The sequence below is a fragment of the Erpetoichthys calabaricus genome, chromosome 2 (assembly GCF_900747795.2).
Source record: "Erpetoichthys calabaricus chromosome 2, fErpCal1.3, whole genome shotgun sequence".
Classification (NCBI taxonomy): domain Eukaryota; kingdom Metazoa; phylum Chordata; class Cladistia; order Polypteriformes; family Polypteridae; genus Erpetoichthys; species Erpetoichthys calabaricus.
This window is the reverse complement of record NC_041395.2, coordinates 136,304,778-136,324,214: the sequence shown is the minus strand read 5'-3', so window position 1 is coordinate 136,324,214 and position 19,437 is coordinate 136,304,778. Positions and strand designations below refer to the sequence as shown.

Here is a 19,437-nt window from a genome sequence, read left to right as displayed (position 1 = left end):
CAAGCTAAAGTTAGAAAATGGAACCAACCTTAACAAAACTGCTAATGTCATTTCTCAATGTAGTCCCCACCCTTCTCAATGCACTTGCGCCACCTGCCTTGAAGTACCTGGATTCCAGCAGAATAAAAGGTTTTATCTTGTCCTTGCAACAACTCGTGCACCTGAGTAATTGTACTCGGCATGAAACACTACATGCCGAGGGGTACTACAGTCACTAGTGCAAGTTACTGTGCCTTGGTGGAGACCAATGTGAATCCTGCTATTCAATCCAAGCTGTGGGGACTGCTGCTCAAGGAGTCCTTTTGCTGCAAGACAATGCCTGTCCACACACTGCTAACAACACCAAGGCTTGTGTGGAGAAACTGAAGTTTGATGTATTGCCACATCCTCCTCATTTTCCAGATTTGGCACTGTGTGATTTCCACCTTTTTGGACTGCTAATAAAACATCTGGGTGGCCGTCGATTCAAGACAGATGACGACGTGAAGAAAGTAGTGCAAGAGCGGGTGTGAGGAATCCAGGCACTTCTAGGCAGGTGGTGCAAGTGCATTGAGAAGGGTGGGGACTACATTGAGAAATGACATTATCAGTTTTGTTAAGGTTTGCTCCATTTTCTAACTTTAGCTTGACTCCCCCTCGTAATATACTGTATGCACATATCATAAATATATTTATTTATTTTTAAATTTTATTATACAAAACAGCTGTTTTGTTTTTTATTGTACTCTTCAGTTTCTATTGTAAATGCCTTGTGATAGTTCCTACTGTTAATGGGTCAATATAAATCCATTAATTGGTTGATTTACTTTACTTTTCTCATAACTAAGCTGACATAGAGCATTTTTTCATTCCAGTGCAAAACTAGCCAGATCTGGATGAGCAATGAATACTTAAGTGTGAGCAAATAAAAGTATGCATGGAATGCTTTGAACATATATTCATGTTTTAAATACTCATCTACTTGAGCAGCAATGATGTACCACCATCAAAAGCAATGTCCCTTTGCTATATAAAGTATTTATATACAGTATTCTTTTTTTTTTTTTAATCATAGCATGAATACAACCTTTGATGACAAGAGAGAGCCAAGTATCTGCCTGACCTTTGCTTCAACAAGCTGGGTTCACTTTGAATAAGAAAATGCTGTGTGCAAATTGAAAACAGGCCAGAATATCTGCAGGCAGACAAACTGTGGGGAGATGAAAGGGATTTTTTTTCCCCAAATGAGTTTTCCGAGTATGCTAACCTCCATTAACCCAGTGTTCCTGTTAAATCACCTCAAGTGACTTTAATGTGAATTCCTTTTATTGACAAAGACAAAAGAGTTGGGAGAAACATGGTCAACATGCCCCAATATGAAGAGAACCTACAGACCTCTAACATTGCCCATGGATTGTGACCCTTAATGTAATATTTAATATCTTGTGCTGTCTCCTGTTTTTAATTTCTATAATTTAAACAATGGGTAGTAAAAAATCTGAATTAGAGATATATGCAATCCCATTTTTAATCAACAAAAACTAAGGGACTTTTTCTTTTCACTTTACAGTGCTTTCATTCAGACAACATAATGTAGCATTTTCACACCTGCTTAACCATTTCATGGTGACAGGAGCCCATTCTGGCAGCACTGGGCACCTGCCCATCACAGGCCTAAGGTCAAATGAGACAGTCAGACTTTTATTTCTTCATTTTGTGTGAGTTATATTCTTTTGGCATTTTTTTGTTGTAAAATGTAACCAATACAGTCATGTGAAGAAGTGGAAATGTCTTTTTCTTTTTTATCATATGTGGACATATCAAGATTTTATATTCATTTAAACAGTATCTTTAGATAAAGTTCATGAAAATGAAAAAAACAATTGCAAAGTGAAAAATTACCAAATATCCTATTGCTACCTGTGGAAAAAGTAAGTATATCATTGACTCAAGTAACTAGTATTGCCACTTTAATTTGGTGTTTCCTTTAACTGTCTATCATTCTCTGATATCGACTAGGAGGAAATTTTTCCCACTCCTCCATTCAGAATTCTTTCAACTATGTGATGTTTGAGGGGTGTCCTGTGTGCACAGCCCATTTCAAATCTCAAGTCCCACAGCATCTTCATGAATTCAAGCTTTGACTTGGCCATTCCTTGCTGGATATACAGGTATATTTAGGATCATTGTCATTTTGAAAGATCCACTTTCAATTGAGCTTCCATCTTCTGACAGATGGTCCCACATTATCCTCAAGAATGCTGTGGTACAAAACAAATTCAAAGTGGATTCTGTGATGGTGAGCTGCCTAGGCCCTGAGGCAGCAAAGCAGCCCCAAACCATAACATTTCCACCATCATGCTTTACAGCTGATACCAGGTTCTTCTGATGAAATGCTGTCTTTGGTTTTCATCAAACATAAATTCTGGTACTATTCCCAAAAACTCATTGTTGCCTTGGCTAACCAGAATACATCAATACAGCAGTCTTGTTTCTTCCTAGGTATTCATGGAAAACTTTAGTCTTGCCCTGGTGTTCTTTCTGGACCACAAAGGTTTCCTCCAGAGAAACCTCCGGTATGGCTCTAATTTGTGAAGCCTCTTTCTAATGATAGAACACTTTCACATCAACAGTGTCAAGAGCTACATGTAGGTCATGTGATGAAATTCTCGGGTTCTTAGAAACTTTTTTCAGCATTGGGCATCGTGCTTTTGAGCTGAACATGTTGGGGTGGTTTGGTCTGGAAAAGTTGGCAGTAGTTTGGAATCTTCTCCACAATCTTGGCATGATGATAATATACACTTCAGCAAAACAGAACAAACTAAACTGAAAGGCAGATGTTTAAATAACATAGTTCCTCCGAGATTCTCTACAATCATGTTTCAAACATTTGCACCATATTCTAATTTTAACTTTTCGAGGAAGTGATAAATGTAGAGGTGAACTTATTTTTTGCTTATGTGAAATTTATATTTATGTTTTTTTTAATTATATAATTGACTACAAATACATATGTAGTAAAATGTTTGTTATATCACCCCTACAGATAATGTTTAAATGAAGATCAAATATTGATATGTCCACCTATGGTATGTTAAAAAAAAAAGAAAAAAAAAACATCTGATGGGGTGTACTTACTTTTTCACATGACTGTAGCTTAAGAAAAAAACTTTTTGACACTATATTTCAGTCCTTCAGCATATATTATGTTCGGTGGGCTTGCACCTGGTGCTTAGTTGTTGGGTATCAAAACTGTAGACCTTATAAGAGCTCAAAGCAATCTTAACACTCTGAGATCTGTGTTATCCTAATTTTAACTAGCCAAAATTTAAATGCAAATTATGGCATGTGTAAAGCAAATAGTGAAATAAATTTTGAGGGGGTGTATAACATGGAACTAAGCATGCAAGATCATTTCTTATACATATGACATAATATGTAGCACATATGTAAATCTCTGAAATACAAAGTTAAAAAACTGGGAGAGCCATTTGTCTTGTCCCTACTGTAGCTGTTACTGTCCAGTAGATACATTATGCCATCTCTTACATAGAAGATGATTTCATGTACATATGACACGGCTCATCAATACTTAAAGCTCTGAACCACACAGGGTCTAATCAATTATGAGGGAGCATGTACAGTATGTTATGTGTACAGGATAATCTCCCAAACTAATGACATAGTATTTCATATGTACTTAATACTTAAGTCTTGTACATGAAAAGCAGTTGAGCATGTATGTCTTGCTGTTTCATATAAGTACATAGATGATAGTTTTATGTACAGTACGCTCAGAATGAATGCTCTATAGTTCTAAGCTTCTGTGCTAATTAATATTAAACACAGTGTAGATAACTAAACTATAAATTTGACTTTTTATAGTTCAGTTATTGCTGGTTACAACAAAACAATAAATACTAAAACATCTTGCAACAGACTCTATTTTAGCTTGCTACTGTAGAGGATTTAAAATTTGAATTAATGTAATCTTGAAATGGAACATATTGTACTAGCCAGCCTTAGGCTGTGAAAGAGTTAAACCATTAAATGCTCATGTCTGTATTTTTATTTTTCTTAATGCACAAAGAGTCACTATCCTCTATCAGCCCTAGGTCAGAAATGTGAGAAGGGATTTAGTGGACACAGAGGGAAGGTCACTCTCACAGGCCGATGGTAACTGTATATTGGTTTTAAAAATAATGGTGACAGAAAGGGGAGGAAAAGCAATTATTTCTGATAAAGCATGAGAAAATATTGGTGATATGGATAAATTTTAGGCATGAAGGGTATGTGTTTTTGGAGTTAGAGAATGATAATGATGAAAAATGTTCATGTGCAAAAGAGAAACTTATAAGAAATTTAATAAATATAAGATTTGCCTGACAAAGGGAGCTCACTTTGTTGAACTGAGACAGCTTTGTGCATTTTAACAATTAAGTGTATCCTACTTGCCCATCCCAAGTGTTTACTCTGAAGTAAGATCAAGTCCATTCTCCACAAAAATAGCTTCTACATGCTAATAAACCCTGCTATCCCTGTATATAGTATACAGAAAAATGCAACGTTGTCAATGCAAAAATGCTGCCATATTGATTAGTACTCTGTTGTACTGCAAGATATAAAAACAATAAAAAACGGGAATAATGTTACTGCACTATAACATTTTGAAATCATTCAATGCTTTCACATTAACGCTTTAAGAGTTAAGAGAGTTATTTTGCTATGAGGGTTAGAAAAACAGAGTTTTATGCATTCATCTAGTTTCACCTCCTCATGGTAGAAGGTATGGATGTCTGCTCTCTTAACATGTCTGTCAATATGCAGATTTCCCTCATAAGGTGGTAGACCCAATAGGATTTATGTTGCTGTAATTTAATTAAAATACATTTAAAGCATAATCTTTTGTAACTTTCATCTTATCTCTTTATAGTCATTATTTTGTCTTAGTTAATTTAGCCAGTTACACAACCCAATACAAATGCCAAGTTGTTATTATAATACAGTACATGATTTATAATAGCACTGTGGTTAATCCTGCTTGCTCCATGTTCCACAATACTGGACTTGACCCCTGTTCTGAGCACAGTTGTATGTGAACTTTGCATATTTTCGCTATGCCCATGTTAGTTATCCATTGGGAAATGTATTGCTGTATATGGTTAATAACACAGTATAATGTACTGGTGCGATTCTGAGTGCATTTCAGTGCTTTAAGTGGGATGGTGCTCGAAGTGCCACAGGGGACCCATCCTCCCACACACACTTTCATTGAATGTTATTGCATCATGGCACTTAAGGTTTCATGGGTGACCTACCTAGAGGATCAGCACCTGTTATTAGAGTACCACTGTATTGCTGCACTCAAAGTTCCACAGGGGAAGCCCCTGAAACCCACCCCCAACCGGAACCCTTGATCAAATTGTAGAGGGGTGCCATAAACAAAGTTCCACCAGTAATTTGGTTCCACTTCAGGCACTGGTGCATTTTATGATAAAAAATGAAATGAATAGGTCCTGGTATTATAATAAGCCCTTAGAAATGATCAACTTCCACTTTGACTATATGAAAACATCTCCCCATTTATCACTCTAAATACCACACCTGGTTAAAATGTGAGACCAAAAAACCATGGTACTATTCAAAGGGCATTGCACAATCCAATGGGTTCATCTACAGGTCATTGATCCTTTTCCTCACATTCCAATAAAGCACTGATTAGTAGAACTATACCATGCCTATTTTAGTATCGTGGCACTTATGATCACTAGATCTGCACATGGAGACAACACCAACAATGGTGCAAATTAATCAAAGTACTTGAGGAGCACACTGCCAGAAGAGCAGAAGTGGAATCTCCTGTCCTGGTCAGTCTTCACTGCTGCTTATTAGGAAATGGTATGACTAGGCAACGATATACAGTAGGTTTTGTCATCCTTTACATCACCTCTTTTGGTTGGTCTACGTCATGCCATTTTCTATAGAGACAATGCCCAATCACACCTGGTTGCTAGGTGAAGTCAGCAACCCTCTCTTGCCAGCTTATTTACAGATTCCGTGCCACTCACAGAGATATGTGGAACATTCTAGGGTGGTCCTCACCTCCCCAAGAGAAAGTATCACCTTGACACTTACGAGTTCTTTCCATCACAGGACTCCTTATGGGAGTTTTAGCCAGTACTAACAATATCAACATTTCTCCCATTCATGGATCATGTCTGCACACAACTGTTTCATACGAACTGATAAACATCTTCAGGGCAGACATTTTTGTTATATAAAAAATATGGGAAGAAAGAAAAAAATAAGGACTGCCAGGCCAGGTATCTGTGTCTTTCAGCTTTAATGAAAACTAACAGAGACAGGCTGGCATAACATGAAAAGAAATGGAGGTAGAGAGACTGAATCCAGAACAACTCTGCTATGAAAACAGAGTGTTGGGGGCAAGCAGTCTTAATTTCTGAGAGCTCCATCCACCCAAAACCTATATTATTTGTATTCATTATGCATTTCAATGCAACTTCTTGTGGGCAGCACAAAAAAACAATTCTGCTGTTCTGGGAAGAGCCAAGCAAAATGACACCTTTTATTGGCTAACTAGAAAGATTACAATATGCAAGCTTTCGAGGCAACTCAGGCCTGAAGAAGGGGCCTGAGTTGCCTCGAAAGCTTGCATATTGTAATCTTTCTAGTTAGCCAATAAAAGGAGTCATTTTGCTTGGCTTTTCTCTACATTCATAATGGCTAACACGGTACAACACCCTAGTACTGCTGTTCTGGGAATGAATTCTGGGTCCAAGTGAGTTTTCCTTTCCTGTTGTAAGGTAAAGGGTGCACACTGTCCGGGGGCATCAACCTGGACTGTGTTTCTGATAATTCTGAGGTGGTAGGCAGGGATGAGGAGCCCCAATGGGCCACCTCAAAACCAGTTCCCAAAAAGAGAGAGGTAGTGATAGTTGGGGACTCAATCATTAGGGGGATTGAAGTGCAGGTGTGCTCCATAGAGAAAGAGTCTGACACGGTGTGTTGCCTTCCGGGTGCACAGGTGGGAGACCTCCCTGGAAGGATAGATAGGCTCTTGGCCAGAGCGGGGGTGGATTCTGTTGTCATTGTTCATGTTGGAACAAATGACATACATAAGGGTTGTCTGTCAGTTCTGTGATCCAAATTCAAAGAGTTAAGTGCCAAGCTGAGGAGCAGAACTGACAAGGTAGTCTTCACCAAAGTTCTGCCTGTGCCACGTGCCAGTTCAGGTAAGATTGAGGAGATTAGAAGACATAACATATGGTTCAAATCTTAGTGCAGGGTAGAAGGGTATAGGTTTATGGGGCATTGGGACTCCTTTTGGAACAGATGGGACCTGTTCCGCCATGACAGGTTACATCTGAACTGGAGGGGCACCAATGTATCTGGGAGGCGTATGAGTAGGAGCAGTAACGGAAACCTGACTAAATAACAAAGATGGGGATGAGTGTAACATAGAGGGATACACATTTTTTAGGAAGGATAGACAGAACAGAAAAGGAGGTGGGTTGCTGTTTATACCAAACAGGATTTAAATTTAAGTCCTTTTCAGTTGGACGATGAGCCCCATCTTAGTGAGGACATGAGGCATCGCCTGGAAAATATTAGGGAAAGAGGTCTTATTTTAGGAGTGTGTTATAGACCACCCAATTCAGACAGTAATTACAACACACATCTTTTTAGTAATATCAAAAAGGCAAGTTTACAGGGAGATATTACAATCATGGGGGACTTTAATTATCCAAGTATTAACTGGGATAACTTTGCAGATGGAGGAGCACAAGAGCAGCAGTTTTTAGAAGTAATCAATGACTGTTTTTTTAACACAGTACTGTAGATAGATAGATAGATAGATAGATAGATAGATACTTTATTAATCCCAATGGGAAATTCACAATATTGAATTTCACAATATAACTGTATGTTAAAGCACCAACACGGGGTGAAACTTGTCTGGATTTAGTATTTTGTAATAATCAAGATAGAATTGAAGGTGTAGAGGTGATTGACCACTAGGGTCAAGTGACCATAATATTCTCAATTTTCAGTATTTTGTAAGAGTGCGGATGCAAAGACTAAAATTGTTAAGATGAACTTTGGTAGGGCTAATTTTGAGCAGATGCGACAAAGTCTAAGTAGGATACACTGGGATAAGCTTTTAAGTGTGGGGACAGTTGGGGAGCAGTGGAACAGGTTTAAAATTTTTTACATATAATGCAGAACAAATACATACCTAAATTTGGAATTAATAGGAAATTTTAAAAAACTCCACAGTGGATTAATAAAGATTTAAAAAAGAAGCTGCAAAGGAAAAAAACTGCTTTATAAGGCATATAAGACTAATGACTGCAAAGTGAATTGTACAGTGTATGAGAACATGAGGGCAACCATTAAGAAGGATATCAGGGAGGCTAAAAGACAGTTGGAGAGGAATATAGCAGATAAGGCAAAAGACGACCCTAAGAGATTCTTTCAGTATTTTAGTAGTAAAAGAATAGTCAAGGAGGTCAAGTGCATCAGAAATAGTAAAGGGAAATTAAAAGATACAGACAATGAAATAGCAGATGCCCTAAGCTTACATTTTTCTGAGGTGTTTACAAGTGAGCAAGTGGATAAGCTCCCAGAGGTAAACATGACTACTAAGGAGGTACTGAGGGATTTGGAAATTGTAGAGGGAGAAGTGTTGCTCAGATTAAATAGGCTGAAATCAAACAAATCACCAGGACCAGATAATACTTATCCTTGAGTTCTTAAGGAGGCTAGTGAGAATATATATAAACCCTTGACACATATTTTTAGGAAGTCACTGCACATTGGAGAGATTCAACTATAGGCCAGTAAGCTTAACATGCATCACAGGAAAATTAATGGAAGGAATTATTAAGGATAAGATTGAGCAACACCTGGCAATGACAGGAGTTATTCTGAACAGTCAGCATGGGTTCAGAAGAGGGAGGTCGTGTTTTACTAACATGCCGGAATTCTATGAGGAGGCAACAAAAGGATACGATCAAAGTGGAGCATATGATATTATTTATCTTGACTTTCAGAAAGCATTTGATAAGGTGCCACATGAGAGGTTGGGCATCAAATTAAAAGAAGTGGGAGTTCAGGGTGATGTTTTTAACACTAGAATTACCAGAGTCTACGAAAAAACTAGTAGATCCGGCCCACCTTAAAACTGTTCTCACCTCTCCGCCAGCGTCTTTTGTCTTCTAAATGTGCCGATTAAGACGAGCAGCAAGCAGCCGGCTATTCCGTCCCCCACCGTCGCAGAACGTTCACTAAGTTTTCCCAGCTCATGCCTTGTTTGATTATCTGGGCGTCACTGAACTACTGGAGTTTTAGAGTGGAAATAATAGATTGTTATTTGGAACACATGCATTTCATGTGTGTTCTGTTTCTACAGTAATCTGTGTAAACACATTGTTAAAAGAGAAACTTTTTCATATTTTAGTAATAAATGTTACAAAATGTAGGCATAAACTATGGAATGTGTGAAGCCTGATTTCTAAAGATCAAATAAACACTTTCACAAAAGTTTCAAGAACAATGTAACAGCTTTCGTGGTGTAGCACTAAGATTTGCTGTTTCAGAGTGCAGCAGGTTTGCCAAGCCTCAGAGACCCGTGTTCGATTCCGTGCTTGAGAGAGTGTTATTTTAATGGAAGGAATTATTAAGGATAAGATTGAGCAACACCTGGCAAGGACAGGAGTTATTTTGAAGAGACACTTGGAATAAGCTACCAAGTAGTGTGGTCGACAGTAAGACTTTAGGGAGATTCAAAACTCGACATGATGTTTTTTTGGAAGAAATAAGTGGATAGGACTGGCGAGCTTTGTTGGGCTGAATGTCCTGTTCTCGTCTAGAGTATTCTAATATTTTAATGAAGTTTACACATTCCCTCTATGTCTATATAAGTCTTCTGGGTATTTTCCAACTCGCACACACATACATGTTAATTTACCGGACAATTCAGCCCGGAATTAGTCACAGTCATTATGTGCGTGAGTGTGATCTGTGATAGCATGGTTCCCTGTCCAGGATTGATTCCAGCCTTGTGCTCCTGGGATTCCCTACTGTGAGTGTGACCTAAATTAGCACGTTAAAATAATGCTTACCATTTTCTGAAGTAATGCTCTGAATGAATACAGAAAAATGTACAGTCTTTGCTACTGTGTTTTATATTGTCCCCCATTACAATGATCTCACATTCTTATAATTACCTGCTTACAGTATAACTAGTCTTAGGATGCACCAAGCTGGCAGTAAACTTCCAGGGGCAGGAGTACCATTAGGATAGCACAGTCCTAAGCTAGCATGAGATCACTAGAGAGGAAAAAAAACATAGAATGGGAGAGCTCATACTACTAATGGAAGACAACATAGGGGTTTCTGCATATTTCTCAGACATTCAGTGCAAGTATATGGCATAAGGCTATTTTGAGCCCTCCTGTTAAATTCCTGGAGACTTGGACCAGTATAGATTACATAGGCAATCTGGTATGAAGAGGTCTTCATAATGCTGGAGCAGCACACTACATACACAATAGTAATGCAGAGTTAAGAGTTAAAAAAAAAAGTAGAGAGATAAACACATCTAGTAATCCAACCTAAATTTGACATGTGTAAAAAAACAAAACAAAAAAAAAACATAGGTATACCCAATATCTGTTCTAGAACAATGCCATCTTATATACTTACTTAGCAAAATGTGGATACTGTAAAAGTGTTTCTAAAAAACAAACTTACCAAGTCTTCCAGTAATAATTCACTAATATTAAAAAATGAAACAGAAATCCATTACAATGAATTCAAAACAATTTAAATGAAATATGAAAAACTTTAATGAGATAAGAAATGTAATATATATTTCTATCTCAGACATAGACATTTTTACAAAAAACAAGTAATATCCTCTGTGAACACACTTCATAAATGTTAGAAGTACTGTGAACATACAAAGGGTGAAATATCTGCAGTATTTTGATTTCAACATGATGTCATTCTATGCATAACATACTGTATACTTCCATTAGAAGTTCTTAATTAAACAGTTTAATTCCAAAAAATCTTCATCAGTTATTTCTTTACAAATTCCAGGCATTCTTAGAGATGTAAATAAACTCTACTCACAAGAAGTAAATCCTGCAATAATATTTTATGGTAATAACTTACTAATGACCACTCAGCACTTAGTTTGATTAAATGAACGTTACTTAACAAAAAAGATTAGTCTTTTAGGCAAACATTCTTTAAAATGCATTATTATCCATCTGTGAGTTCATGTGCATTCATGTATTTGAAAGTACAAATTCCACTTTTATCTCGAAGAGCCTTTTTCTGTAAGAAACTTCTTTTGCACTTATTTTAATGTCATATATACTTCAAAATGTACTTATACATGTCATATGAAGTGACGATAAACTAAGCTACACTAATCAATGCACTTGTACATTTTTTATTTTAAATGACTTTAAATAAAGATTTACATTTTCAGAGTTTTCAAGGAAAGTAAGAACCCAGTAGGTGGAGGACATGTTTTTCATGCAGATGTACAAGTGAGGTGCAGAAATACACTAACTCAATTCCAGAAACAGCTTTCAATTCCCCCTAATATGCTTTGTAAAGCCTGACCAAAAAAAGAGCTTTAATGTTTGTTTGAAAATTCAAAATGGGGATAAAAAAACAGCCATTAGAGGCTTGTCTTAAATTGTCTGTCTTTGCATAGAAAATTAAATAACTCTTTCATTAAAATGCATATTAAAAAACTAGATTTACTATGGCAACAAATTTAAATAGTAACAATAAGACTGTTTTAAAAAGATATGCAGTCTTTCTGCTTTGTTTACCAGTACGATGACAACAGACAACACAGAATAACTAAATGGTGTGAAACAATAAAGCTTAAAAACAAAAACAATCCCCAGGCCCTGTTATGGACAACATGTGGATATGGTCACATTGATTCCCAGGTTTCCATTATCAGCGAAAAGGTGCGCAATAGCTGTGTCAAAGACTAGGCAGTCACTGTTCATAATTGCAGCAGATACTCCATCATGAATGGATCGGGGTGTTGCTTCCCAAGTCAGACGTCGCCTATTGCCATTTAGCTCCAGGCGGTAGGCAAAGTTTTCTGCTTGTTTCCGAGTCCCAATTAACAGGACAATGGCAAAGAACTGCTGATGACCTTCATACTTCTCTTGTTTTTCCAGCACCAGCATGAAATGATGACCAAAGCAAGACTGCATCATGACCCAGTCGACAGCTCCTGGCAGATTTATATCTGTGGCCAGAAAGACAATGTCCTCTCCCTGCAAGGTGGTGATACTCTTGTGAGCATGCATTAGATGAGGCATGACAGCTTCCAGGGATCCCTGCCACTTGCAGGATGCACCTGGGCATGGGCAAGCATAAGGTCGGAACTCGCAGATGTCCTCGTGCTCTGGTTTTTCTGTGTGATGTAACGTCAGGGAGCATCCAGTAGAGGCATACTGCAGGCAGAAAAAGAACAGACATTGTCAGACTGAGAGACCGTTAACTCATTATTGAACTGCAAGCAGCACAAGAAGGCCGCATGAGTGACATGGGCAGAAGGTCTCAATGGCACAATAAGGACTATGTTCTTATTGTTGTACAATTCATCATTACCTTACTATTAAACAAGAGAGGGCTCTCTGCTAAAGAAGGTCTCTACATAAAATAATTAATTGAAAAGAAAAAATAAATTAAACTAAATTGGTACAATATGCCACAAGTCTGCTTTAAAAAAATAACTATGTTCAGTATTGCATATGCACAGTACATGTGTATGTGCCAATTATAGAATGGACACATCTTCACATTGAATGGCCATAATAAATAAGTTTTGACAGGTGAATGATTTTAAGGAAGGAATAAATTAATGTGTTTCTGCTTGCAACCCATTCAAATTTCATATGCTTCCCCAGCAACAGGACCAGGTAAGAAAATATAGAATTTGATTGTTTGTTTTTAGGAAGTATTTTTAATAATAATAATAATACATTTTATTTATACAAGGCGCCTTTCACAGAACTCAAGGACACCGAACAAACAATAAATAAATAAATAAAAGACACAATTATAAACAACTTAAAACATCAGAAAATCTAAAAATTAAAACCAAACAAAACCACTACAATCAGGAGGAAAAAGAAAAAGCCCTTTTAAACAGATGTGTTTTAAGTTTACATTTGAAAGATGAATATGATTTGATATTTCGGAGATCCGCAGGTAATGAATTCCAGAGCTTGGGAGCAGAACGGCTGAAAGCTCTGCTCCCCATGGTGGTTAGACGGGCGGGAGGGACGGTCAGATGGGTGGAGGAAGAGGATCTAAGGTTACAGGAGGGAATGGCAACATGAAGAAGGTCAGACAGATATGGAGGGGCGAGGTTATGGATGGCCTTAAATGTTAATAGCTGAATCTTAAAATCAGTACGAAACTTGATCGGGAGCCGATGAAGCTGCTGTGCCCATTCACATACATTGTGAGACATTCAGACAAACATGATGTAGGGTGTGGCACACATCCTTATATTTTCATTATCTGTGCAGATTTAGAGAGCCTCCTGCCACAAGTAGTTTACCATGTGGGTGTGCTATGCACGCCTAAAGCCAATCACTTGTTCATTTTATGTTTATCTATAGTTGGAATCTCACGCTTTACACCCTTTAGCACTCATGAAGCAATAAACTACCAGTATTCATGAATTAGAAATAATCAAAAGCAATATGTCCATAACACACGATCTACTGAAATTTAGTCTCCATTTAAAGGTCAAATGGCACAGGTCTGACCATGTTTTGGTAGGAAAATGTATACACTTTCTGTTTTGAACATGAATTAACCTTTGTTTCAAATCGAAAATATATTTAGAAATTATTACAGGGATATGTATGAACACCATTTAATGTTCATTTTAGTATTCAAATGTTCAATACAACATTATGACTTGGCAAAATTCAAGGCCCAATTTCATTATTCTGGCTTGTTAACTGTAGAGTGGCATTTGTAGATCTGTGTTTGTACAAAACCACTATGTGAATAGAAAGTGCCATCTCTAGATCACCTGGCTGCATTAAAGGGGACAGAGTAGCAAAGACAAACATTTGAGGAAAAAAAACAAAGCAATTATGCATTATCTAATCTGTAATTCTTTAGATTGATAACTTCACAGATCATTGTCTCTTTCTCATACCACGGAGATAATTTCACATTATATAGTTTAAAACAACTTAAATTAAAACTGCTTGATACAGATAATGCTTCCATTATGTTGCTTTAATTCAAAATTTGACCAAGGCTAAAACTGGATTCAGGAGCATCAAAGGGCTGTGGCTATTTTGGACACAAAAGCAATGATGTGCTCAAACTGTACATCCCACCCATATTCCGAATACAGTTCATTTGCAACCACAACCACAGATTATTACATATTTGTTTGTTTATTTATTGTTATTTCTGTGCTTCAGAACTTTTGCACAACTGCTAGCTAAGAAGCTAAAAGGGACCTTCTGTAGAATGTTTAGTTCTACTTATACTTTCAATGCAGGACTAAATTGAGAACAGGTAGTTTCATTTTCAATTTCTGCTGAAAAGTACCGTTAACATTTTTCGCACAGCTAATCTTTTATTAGTCTCTATATCATATACAGTATACTATCAAGGAATATGTTCATAGTCTAAATTATTCTAAGATAAAATCAAATTAGTACAAATAAATAAGGGTAAACTTTTGGCATCAAAGCTGCAAGTAAATAAATAAATAATTTGACACATTAAGAATGTTTTTCTCTGTAGTGTTACATCTCCTGAGAACTGAGTTTGATTTACCGCCATGTCACTATCTGTGGATTTTCACATCATCCTATGCCTGTGTGAGGTATTCCGTTGCTGACTGCTTTACTGGAGCATGTCCATTTAAACGACTGAAATTGTTGGTCATGTCACATGTACCTACTGCGTGCCATTGCCAACTTTCCAGAATAGTGTTGCGTGCCCCATTTTGTGACAGCCAATAGCATGCTGCCTGGAGAAGCCTGTGCTGTACAAAGAGATAACCGGTACAACGAGTTTAGCTGCAGCCTCAACTTTTTTACTTTTTCCTTCCTTTCTTCCATTCTGTCATAGTACGTAAAACACAAGACACTAGACAGACAAGCCTCTCTTTTGTTTGCAAAGTCTATAACACCTGTGTTGCTTACTCTTCGTTGATGTGACACTTGGTAATGCTGCATTGAATGAGCAGGTTTAAAAAACGGATGGACAGATTTCTCTAATACTGAACACTTTTTAAAAAGTGGAATGAAATATACTAATAATGACTTTGGCTCCTCCCTGCGTGGAGTTTGCATGTTCTCCCCGTGTCTGCGTGGGTTTCCTCCAGGCGCTCCGGTTTCCTCCCACAGTCCAAAGACATGCAGGGTAGGTGCATTGGAGATTCTAAATTGGCCCTAGTGTGTGCTTGGTGTGTTTGTGTGTGTCCTGCGGTTGGTTGGCACCCTGCCCAGGATTGTTTCCTGCCTTGTGCCCTGTGTTGGCTGGGATTGGCTCCAGCAGACCCCCGTGACCCTGTGTTCGGATTCAGCGGGTTAGTAAATGGATGGATGGATGGATGACTTTGGATCAGCCAATTTCCTTGGGGTTCTGATGTTCCTGAAACATTAAGTTTATTTTTCCAGGACAGTACAGCTAATCAATGGGCTTAAAAAAATGTACATAACAAGAGTTGTTCCTTCTAAATACAGGGGATTCTGCATGTGTTTTCATGAATGACAAAGGAAGATACTTCTGTGTCTTCCTATAGGTGATTTTGCATACTTTCCATGTAGTCCATAATTTATAATGTCAAAGACTGAGGATCACAAGATTTTTTGGTACCAAGTTGATACTAAAATGCCGAAAACATAAGTCTTTTTTGTCTGTACAGGCGATGCAATGAACTGTTCCATTTGTTAATATCAAAATAAAACATATTTAGTGTTTTAGTGCTTCAAAGCACATAGCACATCTCTCTATAAATACAATAAATACTGCGTCTATCATTGGCTTTTGAAGGCAAACTAATTTTCATTAGTATAACTCCTAACGTGTCACAAACATAGTGAAAGCACATCATATATCTGAATGATGGACTGGTGAATGTAATGAAATCTCTCAGTTACAGTTAACTGAATACAAGAAATGCCAGTAGAGTAAATTTCCTAATTCAGGATATTTACACATTCTAGACAATAAAGTCTAATCACTCATGAAAGATACTCTGAAAACAAATACAACAAAGGCTTTTTACAACAGTTTTTGAACAAAGGATTAATGTAAAACTGGCAAGTATGATTTCACACAGGAAGCCTTGAAGTTGGGGAAAATGTAACAAACAGAATGATTAAAGCACAAGGAGGCTGTGACTCCTGAAATTCGAATCAATTTGACTCATCTATTAAATATTACTCCTTAGTAAATTTTTTTAACAGCTAATGATGCAAATATAAATCTTACAATAGCAAATGTTACAAACCTTAAAGAGGTATTATCTGACAAACCAGACTTTAAAAATATATTAAAAAAAAAAAAAAAAACAGCTTTAAAGAGTTTGTTTAAATGAAAAAATCCTGAATTATATTTACAATTCAACAATGAGATATAATAAATGTTTTTATTTTTACTGATTTTAAGAAGTGTTTTTCAATTATATTTGGGGAAAATGTCAGAGATTAAATCAGAATATACACATATTAAAAAATCCAGTAGTCTATGATGATGTTAATTCTTTATAAATCCTATGTTGAAATCTCCCTACAATATTAACACCCCCCACCTTGTTGTTACACTGGAAGAATTCCCATGTCTATCACACTTTTAAATATCAAATTATAATGCAAGGTTTTAATTTAATGTTAGCTGTGCAACTACTTGATTGCTATACCACTAATTTAAATTTACTATTACTATTTATTTTATATTCTGTTACAAAAAAGGCACAAGATTGTCCACTTGAATAATGCAAGTTACTTTTAATTAAAAAGCCAGTGAAAGGGATTTCTGTTTTTGCCATGGTATCAATCAAATAGGTATTGAGCATTATGAAATTTCACTGGTTTTGGCACCGCATGCAACAACTCTGATACATTCTTATAAAGGCTGAAAGGTCATGTGGACTGTGATGTGAATCAGGAATATCTGCTGCATGAAAGGAGTCAAAATAATTACAGTGGAACCTCGGGTCACTAACATCTCGACCACGTACAAATTGGGTTATGACCAAAAATTTTGCCAAACCTTTGCATTTGTTCACGGCCACACATTCGGGTGACGAACAAGCCAGTTCCCCTTTCAGTTCGTTCACGCCGATGATTTCCACACGTGTTCAGTCTCTCCCTGTGCATCGAGAGAGAGAGGGCTGGCTGCATAAGGCCGAGAAGGCAGTTAAAGAATGCACCGGGCTTGTTTTTAAAGAGACTGATTCGAGCATTGTTTTAACCTTGTTGTATTTAATGAAGACTTTTTTCTATTGGATTTTAATCTCCACTTCACTTCTGTTTACAGCGATCGGTTCGTAGCGTGCATTGTTGCAATGTTACTTTTCTTGGTTGTTTATTAAATTACGGATTTGTCAAACGTTCATGTTTCTCCCTGTGCTTAAAACTCATTAAAAAAAAAAAGTGTTTATGGCGAGCGGTTCGTAAGGCTATAGCGTGAAATCTTGCAATGTTACGTTTGTCTGTTCAAGGTTTTCTCTGTGTTATTCAATGTTTTTACATTTAGTTTACTATTATGCTGTGCATTCTATGGTATAATTAACTATTTTTGTGCTTAAAAATCTTTAAAAAAAATATATTTACATACAGTTTGTATGGTCTGGAATGGATTAATTGTATTTACATACAATCCTATGGGGGAAATTACTTTGGGTCACGACCAAATTGGGTTACGACCAGAGTTTTGGAACGAATTATGGTTGTGACCCGAGGTTCCACTGTACATAGTCCTCAAGTGCAAGATCTGTTTTTTTAATATGGAAATGAAAAACACACACTCTCTTCAAACGTATTTTGATTCTCTTGAACTGATAGAAGTACAGCTTCTTGCTCTCTCACCAAGTTTTCTTACTCTCCTTTCTCCCTATTTGCATCAACTAACCACTCAGGGTGAAGTGCACATCACTTAGGGCAGGGGTAGGCAACGTCGGTCCTGGTGAGCCGCAGTATGTGCAGATTATTGTTCCAACCCAGTTCCTTAACGAGAACTCAATTATTGCTGATGAAGCACATATTGCTTAAGTGACATTTTGATGCTTCATTTTACTGGTCTCGCTTGTTAAGGTTCTCCAACCTTAATTGCTTATTTCAATCTTAAACTGCTGCATTCAGTGTTTTAATTGCTCCTTATTAGCAATAAGATGTAAAAGACAAAGCAGCCAGCAGTTCTCCAGCTAGCTTTTTTCCAATTACATCTGTGTGTGTTCATCATGCACGGTTTGATTTAATAAAACACTTAATAGAAAAATGTGACAGACTGAAAATGATCTGTTTTAGGCTTCATATCATTTGGATGATATCCTTGGAAAGGAAAAAAAATCTACGATATAACAGCCTTACATTGCACAGACTAACAAGCCATAAAATTAAATAAGGTCTGAGATTGGCAATGATTGGTTTCTAATTAAGCAATTGGGTTGGAATGAAAACCTGTAGCCACTGCGGCTCACCAGGACCGACATTGCCTACCCCTGATCTACACCAAGGGTCCTCAATCACAGTCCTGGAGGGTCGCAGTGGCTGCAGGTTTTTGTTCTAACCCGGTTGCTTAATTAGTAATTAATTCTTGCCAATAATTTAATATCATGGGTTGTTAGTTGCTTTAACTCTGCTATGTCAGGTCATTCTCATATCCTAGATTTTCTTCCCCTATCTAAGGATATCATCCAAATGTTTTGAAGGCTAAAATGGAGGAGTAATTCTCAATCCTTCACTTTCTTTCCAAGTATTTAATTAAACCCAATAGTGCATGATAAATACACACTGAGGTGTAAATGGTAACAAGCTAAATGGAGAAATGCTGCATGTCATTTGCATGTTACTGCTAATTAGGAGCAATTAAAAACCAAGAATACGGCTGTTTAAGAATAAAATAAGCAATAAGGATTGAAAACCTTAACGAGCGAGACAACCAAAATGAAGCAGAAGTGTTACTTAAGCAATAAGTGCTTCTTATTAAGCAGTTGGGTTGGATCAAAAACCTGCACCCACTGCGGCCCTCTAGGACCGTGATTGAGGACCCCTGACTTAGGGTAATACTCTTTTAGAGGTAGGCATGTTACACACAGTTCACATTTCTTGTTTTCTTTTGCACATATTGTTTGTTTTACATTTAAATGGGTACACAACTGTTTGTACTAATTTTTAGCATACA

The 19,437-nt window shown here is 37.1% G+C and overlaps 1 protein-coding gene across 1 annotated transcript in view; it reads right to left on the bottom strand.

Annotated features, from left to right (window-relative positions):
- Positions 1–10,832: 10,832 nt before the first annotated feature.
- LOC114646367 (E3 ubiquitin-protein ligase SIAH2) overlaps positions 10,833–19,437 on the bottom strand; it is a 28,176-nt gene continuing 19,571 nt past the window's right edge. The window contains exon 2 of the mRNA XM_028794541.2: positions 10,833–12,497. Coding sequence (XP_028650374.1) covers positions 11,940–12,497 — 558 coding nt within the window. The 3' untranslated portion in view covers positions 10,833–11,939. The remainder of the gene's footprint in view (positions 12,498–19,437) is intronic.